At 35.8% G+C, this 13,516-nt stretch overlaps 1 protein-coding gene across 2 annotated transcripts in view; it reads left to right on the forward strand.

Moving 5' to 3' along the window:
- The window catches only part of LOC138705937 (pleckstrin homology domain-containing family G member 5-like), a 705,365-nt gene that overhangs the window by 602,762 nt on the left and 89,087 nt on the right, over positions 1 to 13,516 (forward strand). For both annotated transcript variants that reach the window (XM_069834734.1, XM_069834735.1), the window contains one exon: positions 3,728 to 3,846. In XM_069834734.1, coding sequence (XP_069690835.1) covers positions 3,728 to 3,846 — 119 coding nt within the window. The remainder of the gene's footprint in view (positions 1 to 3,727; positions 3,847 to 13,516) is intronic.

Here is a 13,516-nt window from a genome sequence, read left to right on the forward strand (position 1 = left end):
ATCATGGCTTAGGGAAGACATAAATGACTCGGAAATTTTTAGGTCGGATTATAGAGTCTTCAGAAAGGATAGAAGTGAAAAGGGAGGGGGAGTTTTCGTTTGTACTAAGATAGAAATAAGTAGCAATCTTCTGTGGATACATGAGGAAGTTGAAATATTGAATGTTCAGATAAGAAATGGGCGGGAAACCTTAGATGTAATAGCATGTTACAGACCACCCAGTGAATTAAACAATTTAACTTTGCACAAACTAAATGAATATCTTAATACAGTATCAGAAGACCGAAACGTAGTAATTGCTGGGGATCTAAACCTCCCGAAAATTAACTGGAACGGGATTTCAGGTACCAATTCAGATGCACAGACCCTTGTTAATGAATTGATCTGGCGTAAAGATTTCAAGCAGGTAGTAAATGGTCCGACGCGTGACAATGCCCTCTTAGATGTTTACCTACTAAGACCTGTCTCTCTCTTTGTCAACTCTGAAAGTCTTCATAAAATAAGTGATCACAATAGCGTCTTATTAGAAATCATCTGGGAAAACACAGTAAATCCGAGGTCAAGTCCAGTGTCTGTCTGGAATTTTAACAAAACCGATGTCCATGAATTACAAACGTTTCTACGACAAAAGCATGATGACTTTCTAAGGACTGAAGGAAATATGGAAAATGTGTGGCATAAATTTAAGTGTATAATTTTCGAGGCATTAGTAAAATGTGTACCTTCTAAAATAATTAAGAAAAATCCGGACCCAGAATATTACACTAATTATATTCGCTACTTAAAGAAAAAGACAAGGCGCGCATTTAGCAAACGTAAACGGAGCCATGAGCATTGGGAAAAATATATCGAATTAATTAAGAAACTTGAGTGTGAAAAAAGGTTAGCTCAGGAAAATTTTCTAAAAACTATTTTAAAAGAAGATGAAAGTAACAATTGGAGACAATTTTATAATTATGTACGCAGGAGAAAAGGGAAAAATGAAGGAGTAGTGCTTTTACGAAATCAGAACGGAGAAAGTATAACTGATGACAAAGAAAAGGCCGACTTATTAAATTCCTATTTCATTTCGGTTTTCAATAATAATAATAATAATAATAATAATAATAACCCCGCTGATTGGAGTGGTTGTGTCACAGACCGTGAATGTGAACCAAATTCGACTTTCAAAATAACTTCCAAAGGGGTTAGAGAGAGAATAACGAAATTAAAAAATCGGAAGTCTCGAGGACCAGATAGTATTGCTACAGAGATTCTTAAATTAGGTTCCGAGGCCATAATTCCATACTTAATGCGTATATTTCATGTTTCCATAAACAATGCAGCCATTCCATGTGACTGGAAATCAGCTATAGTGGTACCCATACATAAAGGTGGAAATAAATTAGATGTCGGAAACTACAGACCGATTAGCCTTACATCTGTCGTATGTAAAGTCATGGAGCATTTGATATCGGATTATATTCGTCATGTTCTAAATGCGAAAGACTGGTTTTACAACCGCCAGCATGGTTTTAGGGAAGGCTTCTCATGTGATAGTCAAATTACGTCGCTGGTTCAGGATCTAGCTGAAGAGGTAGATAGAGGCGGAAGAATCGATGCAGTTGTGATTGACTTTTCGAAAGCATTTGATTTGGTGCCACATGACATATTACTAGATAAGTTAAGTAGGCTAGGAATAGATAAAAGAGTGGTGCTATGGATCCAAGAATTCTTAAAAGGTAGAACCCAGAGAGTTAGAGTAGGTCATGAAATATCGGAAATTGGAAATATAAGTTCAGGGGTGCCACAGGGCAGCGTTCTGGGTCCATTACTCTTTATAATATACGTAAATGACCTATGCCAGAATATTACATCAAATGTGAGGCTATTTGCAGACGACTGCATTATCTATAGAAAGATTAGAAATAATTCAGATGTAGAGTCTATTCAAACAGACTTGAATAACATTTACAACTGGGCGTTAAAGCATAGGATGAAAATAAATGGCTCTAAAAGTAAATCTGTAACATTTTGTAAAACCCGAGAGGAGACTAGTCTTAATTACGAATTCAGTGGTGTTGTAATTCCGCAAGAACAATGTTGTAAATACCTAGGAGTGTATTTAAACTCCAAACTTTCTTGGGGAGAGCATGTTGATAACGTTACAGGCAAAGCATGGAGGGCACTTCACTTTATTATGAGAATCTTGAGAAAGGCTAGCCCCAGATCGAGGGAAATAGCATATCTAACATTAGTGCGACCGTTAATGGAATACGGAACTACGTGTTGGGATCCCTATAGAATATATCAGATAAATTCCTTAGAAAGAATCCAGTATAGGGCAGCTAAATTTGTTAAAGGTAAAAGAGAAGATGGGAACGATACGATAAAAGAACTTAAATGGGAAACTTTGGAAAACAGACGTAGGAAAACTAGAATAACATCATTGTATAGAGCACATCTAGGTCAGAAAGCATGGGTAGACATAACGGCTCGGTTACAAAAGCCAACGTACTATGGTAGGAACGATCATGATTTTAAAATCAAATCTAGGAAACAGAAAACGGATGTAGGTAAATTCTCATTTTTAAATAGAACTATAAATGATTGGAATGACCTACCTGCAGCGGTCTTTGAGGGCTGTCCTTCCTTAAGGAGATTCAAGAATAATTTAAAGAGTTGTGTATAAAGTGAAAATTAAAATTAAGGTGACATTCAACATTTAATTTTTTAAGGTGACATGTATTTATCTAGCCTGACGAGTTTACTTCCTTGGTTTGAATTGTAAATTATTTAAAAATAGCGTGTAAGAGGGCCTTAGACTAGAAATGTTTAGTTTAAATGTAGTTCTGTTTATAAGTATGCATAAGAATGCAATTATTTGACTTATTTGAACTGTTGTATCAGTGAAGCGAGGTGAGTCAGTGAAGTTATGGTTTTACAGTGCAGTGAACAGTTCCGATCAGTGATAATTTATAGCGTCAATGAAATGTATTCTATAGTGTCAGTGAAATGTGTTACAGAGTGTCAGTGAAATGTGTGCTAAAGTGTCAGTGAAATGCGTCATAGTGCCACTACAGGGAATGAGATGAGAGTAAAGTGAAAGACTATTGAAACTTATGTAGGACCTATACATAATTATGTAGGTTGTGTTGTAAAATTAGGTGTTTTATTTTATGTTTTATTATTATTGTGTTAAATTGTATTTTGTATTCTTATTGTATTGTGTATAAAATTGTATATGTGTTGTAAACTGTATTATGTATTGTAAATTTTATTGTGTATAGCTTATCATTTTAACTGTGTTTTGTTAATATTGTATATACCTACTGCCACCGGGTGCTTGCCCACTTGCAGTGTAAATAAATACATACATACAAATAGATTGGTTGACTTTAGGATTTGAACCCGGCACCTAGCGAAATCGAGTCCAATGTCTTACTTATGAGCCACTTTTCTTGGTGATTATTATTATTATTATTATTATTATTATTATTATTATTATTATTATTATTATTATTATTATTATTATTAGGCATAGTGTTGTACTGGAAAGGAAATGGTAATTCAGTAGTTCAGAAAAAATTTACGCGGACGAACAATGTGCCAAAAACCACATATTAGTGGTGCTAGAAACGTTCATTTTCATAAAGAAATCTTGTAAATTAACTCGTAATAATTTCTGTCTATTTAATAAAAGAATAAACTTAAGATCTCATGTTTATAATAACTTGGTATCTTGCAGGTGTCAAGTTCTGAGTACTTCAGCGTGAGTTTCGAATGCGGGACCTTCGCCACGGGCGGCGACGACCACTCCCTGCCCTCAGAGGAGTTTGTACCCGCCACCAAAGGCACCTCCCTCTCGTAAGTATCTCAAACATGTGCTTACTATCTAAGAGGAAAAATTAATTGAAGTAAATTGAAACGAATCTTTAGTTTTTTACTTCTAATACCCATACCACCATATTATATTCCGACTGATTTGGTTGGTTGCTGACATTACCAAATATATTTAGAGAAAATTTTCGTGGACTTAGTTAGTCTGGCAGTATGAAGAATTCCATTTCTGGCTAGAAACATACTTGAAAAAAAACAACGGATTTTTTTTTACCTCGATCATATAGGCGAGATCTAACAAAGCTGAATTGTTGCTTAAAAGCACGTCCAGAGAATTCAAGATAATAGACTACGGTATCTAAACAAATGCTATATTATAAAGCTAGAAGCAAATAAGGCTGTTACAGGTTTTATTGTATAACCCGTGAAGTGAAGAAGAATTATGACGTTCGGGAGAAATTATGTTCCCCCCCCCCTCTAAAATTCTCGCTCAAATACGGAATTATTTTACACGACATACATCTAAAACATACTATCGGCCAATCAGCCTTAAACATAAAGCAGACTACGAAAATGCCACGAGGTAAGAAAAAATTTCGACATTAGCAGTACTTTCAATGAAAAAAGACTTTATCATGAACATTTCCAATTTCAGCTAGAGACTCGTCTGTAAGTTCCCTCATAGCAAAGAATTTAGAAAGAACTTTCTTTTCAAGTAGAACGAAGATGTTTAATATAGGCTACTTATATGTATAATATTATTCGGTATTTTATGATTTTAATAACAGCTTAACCTGTACATAGTTATGTTTTATTTGTAATTCGATTGAAGAAAGGAACCCCCTTTCTCTATTTCGTTATTTATTTATTTCTTTCTGTCGGAGTTAAACTTGTATTGCATGGTTTGAGACCCATTTTCAGAATGTAAAAATTTTGTATCCATAAGTTAACTGTAACCACGTATAAATTATACCACAAATAGCCAAAGTTAATTATACTGTAATTGCAATTTAAGGACAAGCTTATCAATATCTAGTATCAATAAAAAAACAACCATGTGACCACTATCGATATAATATTCTTTTCCTGCTCGTTTGTGTCCAATATTTCAAGTCAAACTTTTGTTACATCACAATTTTGTATTCAAAGAGGTGCTCCACACTTAGTACACCTCATTGTATACGTTAAGGGTTTATTTAGCGTTTCCTCGTTTAATTCCTCTCTGTAACATATTTACGAGATTAGCACAATGAGGCAAGATGGCTGACACTTGACTCGAGACAAAAGACAAGCTCAGCGCGTTACAAGTACCGACGCGACAGCGGAGATGCAATCTTGCCTCATCACAAGCGAGAAAGAGAGGGAGAAAGACGGAAGATAATACTGCGCGCTACACTTACGACTTATTTCCGGTGTCTATTAAACTGAAAAATTCATTTCACTTCTCTATGCGAGAAGGCAGGAACAGCTGATGTGATAGAGAGGCGTACAACGTCAATTTATTTCATCGTTCATTCTTTATGCAGCAAAACCTACTTGTCTTGAAATGTAAATTGATTGAGATGTGTAGATACTCCATTTCATCTGCTAGTCTCATGAACATTTTTCACTCTTGCTGCGATTTTCTTTCCAATCTCCATAATACAGGTCTTTCAAAAGTAAATGACTGCTATTATAATTGAATGGTGGGATTTTGGGCAAAAAGATCATATACTTCAAACCTTGTATTTAGAAAGGAATATGGAAACAAAAAAATACTTTTGTGGCTATTGTACGAATTAAACTTGAACATTTTTAAATAACACCCAATTTTTTATTATTATCTGAAGGAGATACTTTTCGTATCGCTATGCAATACAGAAGCGTTATGGTTACTGTGACAACTATTCCTATTGATACATTTTGTTAGCCTAGTGTTATGAAAACAGTTTTATTGATTAAATCAACCTAAAACAGGATGTTAAAAGAAAATGAGAGAATTAAGATCCGTTCTATTCACAGTTGACTGAGAAATGAGTTGCCAATTTGGATGGTTACTGTGGCAACTATTCCTATTGCTACATTTTGTTAGGCCTTGTGTTATGAAAGCAGTTTTATTGATTAAATCAACATAAAACAGGATGTTAAGAGAAAATGAGAGAATTAAGATTTGTACTACTCACAGTTGACTGAGAAATAAGTTGCCAATTTGGATGGTTACTGTGACAACTATTCCTATTGGTACATTTTGTTAGGCCTTGTGTTATGAAAGCAGTTTTATTGATTAAATCAACATAAAACAATATATTAAGACAAAATGAGAGAATTAAGATCTATTCTACTCACAGCTGATTGAGAAATGAGTTGCCAATTTGGATGGTTACTGTGGCAACTATTCATATTGGTACATTTTGTTAGGCCTTGTGTTATGAAAGCAGTTTTATTGATTAAATCAACATAAAATAAGATGTTAAGGGAAAATGAGAGAATTAAGATCTGTTCTACTCACAGTTGACTGAGAAATGAGTAGCCAATTTGGATGGTTACTGTGGCAACTATTCCTATTGGTACATTTTGTTAGGCCTTGTGTTATGAAAACAGTTTTATTGATTAAATCAACATAAAACAGGATGTTAAAAGAAAATGAGAGAATTAAGATCTGTTCTTCGCACAGTTGACTGAGAAATGAGTTGCCAATTTGGATGGTTACTGTGGCAACTATTCCTATTGGTACATTTTGTTAGGCCTTGTGTCATGAAAGCAGTTTTATTGATTAAATCAACATAAAACGGGGTGTTAAGAGAAAATGAGAGAATTAAGATCTGTTCTACTCACAGTTGACTGAGAAATGGGTAGCCAATTTGGATGGTTACTGTGGCAACTATTCCTATTGGTACATTTTGTTAGGCCTTGTGTTATGAAAACAGTTTTATTGATTAAATCAACATAAAACAGGATGTTAAGAGAAAATGAGAGAATTAAGATCTGTTCTACTCACAGTTGACTGAGAAATGAGTTGCCAATTTGGATGGTTACTGTGGCAACTATTCCTATTGGTACATTTTGTTAGGCCTTATGTTATGAAAGCAGTTTTATTGATTAAATCAACATAAAATAAGATGTTAAGGGAAAATGAGAGAATTAAGATCTGTTCTATTCACAGTTGACTGAGAAATGAGTTGCCAATTTGGATGGTTGCTGTGACAACTATTCCTATTGGTATATTTTGTTAGGCCTTGTGTTATGAAAGCAGTTTTATTGATTAAATCAACATAAAACAGGGTGTTAAGAGAAAATGAGAGAATTAAGATCTGTTCCACTCACAGTTGTCTGAGAAATGAGTTGCCAATTTGGATAGTTACTGTGGCAACTATTCCTATTGGTACATTTTGTTAGGCCTTGTGTTATGAAAACATTTTTATTGATTAAATCAACATAAAAGAAGATGTTCAGAGAAAATGAGAGAATTAAGGTCCATTCTACTCAGAGTTGACTGAGAAATGAGTTGCCGATTTGGATGAGTTTCGTTGGAACGTGTTCAGACCTCTTGTTGCGTAGCCTAAGTCTTCTATCACAAAATCCTATCATCAGAATCTAAATACTCTTGTTGTCTGTTAAGAACATCTTGTTTTATATTGATTTCATCAATAAAACTGCTTTCATAACACAAGGACTAACAGAATGTAGAGTCCGGATCAGCTTACTTAATACCGTAAAGGTGAACCTAACCATTTTCCATCTATTACTATATATGCTAGGAGATGTCAGGTTGAATTTTCTTTTACCAACTTTGTTTCGAATTTCGAGTACAGACAAATACAACTGGAGCTATTTTTTAACTGTTATGTTGGCAAATTGTTTTGCAGTAAAGGAAACTCATGAAATGGAAGTCCCTAAGCTTGTGAAATTTGAACATAATTAATAATTAATTAGTAATACCGGTATTAATATTAATATCAATACATAATTCAGTTGTGTTGCGTTGTAATTCCAATTCAACACTTCACTCAGGGCAGTATGAGTATAATTAAATAAGATGTAACCAGTGGCGGCTCGTGGGTATTGAATTCAGTGGGGCTGCATACAAAAATAAACCATGCAACTTAACTTATTTAAATATTAGTTCCATGCGCCTTGTCTTGTAGGTTGAAAACTTTTGAATCATCTTCTTATTAAAATCCGTTATGTCGTTTAACAAAGTATTTATAATGGAAAACATAGCTAATGCGCTCAGTCTCTCTTCCCTCATCGTATTTCTAAGATAGGATTTTACTCTCTTCAAACACGAAAAGCAAAGTTCTGATTCGAAAATTGTCATTGGTATGGTGATAGCTATGCGTAGTAGTTTCACAACTTCTGAAAATGAGGCCTGCAAGTTCTCAGAAGAAACTGCAAGAGCTTGACTGCGTTACTGATATTTCTGAATTCTTGTCTCTGATACAACACAGCGAGTTCCATTTTGAGTTTGTCTTTATCGAACATTAGAAAAGGCTTCACACATACATTTAGGTCATTTTCAGGAAATGAGCTTTTGTAGCATTCAAATTTTTCTTGACACAGAAGAGAAGATAATATCAGATGATCTATGAACTGGAATCGGGTGTTGTTAGCCACTTCCTTGGCTGCCGCATCCCTTGTCTGAATCCCTTCGACCTTACGACGCTTTTTATGGCTTTCATTTTCACAGATCTCGCTGCTCAACTGTGCACTGTTCAGTATTGTCTGTATGGCATTAACAAAGCTTGATATGCAGAGTCGGCTTCGGTGGCATAGTCGGTTGCGGGTTCGATCCCGGCCCAGCTCGATGGCATTTAAGTGTGTTTAAATGAAACAGGCTCATGTCAGTAGATTTACTGGCATTTAAAAGAATCCTGCGGGACAAAATTCCGGCACACCGGCGACGCTGATATAACCCCTGCAGTTGCGAGTGTCGTTAAATAAACCATAATTTAATTTTTTATATGCAGATTTGAACCTTAGAAATATCTAACTGGTGATGTTGTAGTTGGTTGTATAGTATATCTACATGATACATCAATAAATGAAAAATCTGAGCCAGAAATTGAATTCAGTATCATCAAGAGTACGCACCAGGGCGCTTGCCTCATTTATTGTGATGTTAGATATTTCAGATTCCATTATGGTTTGAAAACATTCTAGCAATGGCTCCTTCTTCTCATGAACGACATTTACTGTTCTTATTTTAAAACTCCATCTTGTTGCCCCAGCTGATGGAATTGTCTTTTAAACACATTAATCTAATACAGACTGTATGGAGATCGAGAGAAGAAAGCAGGGGTACTGGATAAATCAGCAAAAAATATGCGAGGCTTTGTATTTTGTTTAGCGGCTCTTTCCATTATGAGATTCAACCGATGGGCACTTAGTTTCACATTTCTCATGATTTTGTTAAGGTACTGAACTGAATAGACTGTAAATATTGTACAGAATTAAACATTGTTGCACTTGTTATACTCACAACATTAAAGAAAATGTATTTAAAACTGCGCGCTACTAGCAAGCTGCTGTAAATTTTGCAACTCCTGGAAACTGGATTCACGGCGAGGGGCAGCAGGGGGAGGGGTTAAACTAACACGCAAAGCATCCGAGACGAGACTGGCAGCTCCAGGGGAGGAAGTGGCTTCACCCGTAGTCCTTGTCTCTGGCTTCGCTCTGGCAGCACCAGGGGAGGAAGTGACTTCACTAACGATTGCGTGCATGTCAATGAGAGCGAAATTTTAAAAAATTCGAGCCGCTAAATAGAGACTGTATAATAAATGTATTTCACAACATAAAACGAGACAAGAGCCACAAATGTCTGGGGGTGCTGCAGCTCCGCAGCCCCTCTTCGAAAGTCGCCCCTGGATGTAACTTATAATAGAAGAGAAGCGCACAAATGTGCATTAGTTTTTGCTATAGCCTAGCACAGATATTGTCCTCTTAGTGCATCTGCTAAAGTGGTAACGTTCACATTCTTTGTTGCACAATATACACACACAATGTAGATGGTTTATGGAAGCTCGAGCGAGTACACAGCTTGTAATGGAAGCCATGCATTGCCAGTCTATTCAGTGCGCTCCTAATGTCGTTATTCGATCCAGTCCAGTTTCTATTCGTCATTGCGTCAGTTGAATAAAACTCGGAATTGATTTCTGACCGTTTTCTTCGTCTGATTTGTGTTAATCCGGCATCTTGCTGGGTAGATGGCAGCTGTAGTCTGGTTCTTAAATCCTCCATAAAGAAAGTATCTCGTGCTAATTCATAGGCTAGTTTAGACGGTGCCATTTTTGAAATGCCTAGCGTCCTTTTTAGAAACCTGGCTTTGACATTTCCGATGCAGTTCAGATCGGATACTGTTTATTGTTCCCAAATTAAATTCAGCCCGTACGTATTATTGGCAGTACTTGGGCATAAAATTAATTCATGGCAATGTCCAAAGACAGTCTGGTGAGCTCATTAATGTCGTATATAATTCTGATGGCTGCTGATGATCTCTCTCTTATGTGCTTCTAAGCGAGGTTGCTGTAGTCTGAAGTGTGATCCCCAAATACTTAAATTAATTTATAACTTTCGCTCCTCTCCTTTGTAGATTATCTTGTCAACAGCTGCAATTTTTCCTCCTCTTCTGAAAACCATTTGCACAGTGTTGTTGTATTGACTGTAAGGCTGTTTTCTTCCACGTATTTCTCAAGTTTGTTCATAGTAGCTTGCAGTTCTCCTCTGTTGCGCGAGCCTAACACCATGTCGTCTGCATACAGGTGCATTACTACCGCTGGGTTGTGTATGATACTTGTGACGTCAGCTGTGGCTAGGTTGAATAATAGCGGGCTAATAGCCTCCTTATAGGACTCCGTTAGTTTGCGCTATGGGAGCTGAGGTTGTCTTGCCATTTTGAATTCTTGTTACTATTACTGTCAGTGCGTTTTCATTTCCGATTAAGCTTTCCAGTTTCTTGAGTAATGTTACTCTATTCAGTAGGTCAAAGGCCTTTGTGAAATCAATAAATACTGTATAAAATTTCCCTTTCGGTGGCCTTAATGCATCTTCTATGATGTCCATCAGGTTTCTGACTGGTGTTGAGTTCCCTTTCCTTTCATGAAGCCAAACTGCTGTTCAGGAATGAGCGTCTCTGTTTGTACGAGGTGTTTATTGGTGAGGATCTTAGCGTAAATTTTGTAGATGTTATTTTCAAGGGCGATTTCTCTGTACGAGTTTGGGTTCTCCTTTTTCCCCCCTTCCCTTTGTATATAATTTTTTAATTAGATTGTCTCCAGCTTTCTGGGATTTTGCCAGTGATGAAGCACGCGTTGAGTAGTGAGGTCCATATACGTAACAGGATCCCAGAGGTATCTTTTAAGTTTTCGTTATATACTCCATCCGGGCCTGTTGCTTTTTTGTTTTTTGTAGTTTGTATGACAGCTTCAATTTCGCTCCTATGAGACCTGATTCGGTGGTGTTACCTGCTCTGAAATATAGAGCCCTTTCGATATTTCCTGTGTTTAGTGTCTCAGAGAAATGTTTTTCCCATATACAATAGTTATAGTGGTGCAGTTTATTCGCCGCTTGAGGTTATGTATGGGTCTTTCAGTGCTTCTTGGGCTAGTATTTTTGCGCGGTCTTCTATGTAGGCTGTTTTATCTTGATGAATCAATTTTTTATATGATTTTCTCTTCTGCGCGTAAGCTGCAGGAGTGCTTTCTTCATTTGTTTGATGTGCTTATAGACCTGCTTGGTATGAAACATGCATGTGGCTAGTGTATAGATTTTTTATTAAAATTTCCAAGAGAGGCAATAGTCTGGTAGAGACTTAGGAGTAGGCCTATGTATTTTAAGTAGGATATACATTTCAAAATGATATTCTGTTTTCGGAATTCGTACCAAATATTTCACGTGAGCAAACAAAATATATTTTTAGGTAAGGTCCCGTGAATCGTAAACTGTTTAGTCAAAGCAGTGAATTTCATGTTGTCAGATAAAATACATTTTAATATTAGATCATACTAATCTACTAAGTGCCAACATAATGTGCGAGAGGTTCAGAAGGAAAATATGGGCCTACTCTTTCACAAATTATAATAATTATTGAACCGTTTAGAAAACACCTTCCAACATAAAGATGAGTAAATAAGCAAGACGTTGTTAATACTATATTATTATTATTATTATTATTATTATTATTATTATTATTATTATTATTATTATTATTATTATTATTATAGTACATGACATTGTGACTTTACCCTCTTTGATGATATATGCTATTAGTTGGCAACACTGAAGAGACGGCTAACTTAGCCTTTCAGGAACTACTCTTACGTGATTCTCACTATACCAACATTAAAATAGTTAACATATTAACCATAACCATAGTGCTTCAAAACAAATGAAGTATTGCATAGCGTTAAAAAAATGCTCTTTAAAAATAGTATAGGGTGTATAGGGTGTTCTCGATGACGTAACTTGCACATGAGTAGTCACAAAAATATTTCGTTTCCATAAAAATATTCCTTTCTATATACAAGAGTTGACGAGTGTGCGCTTTTTATCCAAAACCCCCTCATTCAATTTTAATGATTGCAAGTTTACTTTTGAAAACTTTGCAGTACACAATCATGCGCGCTGCTCTTCACAGACGTACTCGTAGAAATAGATAACATTCGTCCTCTCTCTAGCTTCTACGGGCAGTTTTGTGTACATATCAACCATTTGCTTTAATCACGTTATTATATTTAAAACTTTCTGCAGAATACATTTTTATTTTTTTATATCTTGTTCTGTATTAAAATTCTTTAACATTTAAAATATATAATGCAAGCCTTGAATGTTGGAGCTTTGAATGACCCTCTGTTGTCAGTTTTCTACCCCTTTATTTATACAAAATAATGTTTATTGGAATATGTTAAAGTTTCCCCCTTTCTGTCGAGTTCTGTTTACGTGGTTATTTCGGCATCAAAATTATTTTTCTTCGACTATTTTGAAATACTGCTGTACGTTTAATCACAGAATTCCCGTTGACTTACACAAAAGGCACGGATTTACGAGAGGTTTTTTTTTCCCACGTCTCTGTATTTCTTCGGTATATTTGCCGTAATAAACAGCGGAAGTTCTCGGACCAAGAGTGACACCTACTCGGATCTCGCGTTACGCCACTTTAGCTGTGAGTGCTGTACTCCCTATTTGAAAATGAAATGCTTTAGAAGAGGATTCCAACATTATAAAGAGGAATAAAAATTGTTCCATTCACTGCGCCCAAAGATGCTTTTCAGAGAAATCCTGCCTACCACTTGTTATTCAGGCGAACAGACGCACACACAAACGTCAGCACCAGGATTAAAGGAAAATAGAGCGCTGAATAATCGGCAAGAGAACATTCGTCTGCAACCGCATAACTTGTGAGGCGAAGAAGTTGCATAGCAATCATTGCGATTGACAGGTTCCAAAATTCCTTAAAGTTTTAATCTCTTTATTATTAATTTATCGATTCTAACTTCAAGTCCAATACAGAGTCAGATCCAATTCTCGACAAGGGAACGAGAGTGGACTGAACACGTGTTATAAAACATAGGAAACGATTTTTTATTTATTCTAAACAAAAAACAATTAGAGTTCGTAGCTTGCATTTATCAATTCTCCAGCTAGCTTTAATATTATTCATAGTATTGAGGTGAATTTATTATTTCTGAATGAAATTGTGGTTACCGGTATGTAATGGATGTAA

This window comes from Periplaneta americana, chromosome 9, assembly GCF_040183065.1.
Source record: "Periplaneta americana isolate PAMFEO1 chromosome 9, P.americana_PAMFEO1_priV1, whole genome shotgun sequence".
Taxonomy (NCBI): Eukaryota; Metazoa; Arthropoda; class Insecta; order Blattodea; family Blattidae; genus Periplaneta; species Periplaneta americana.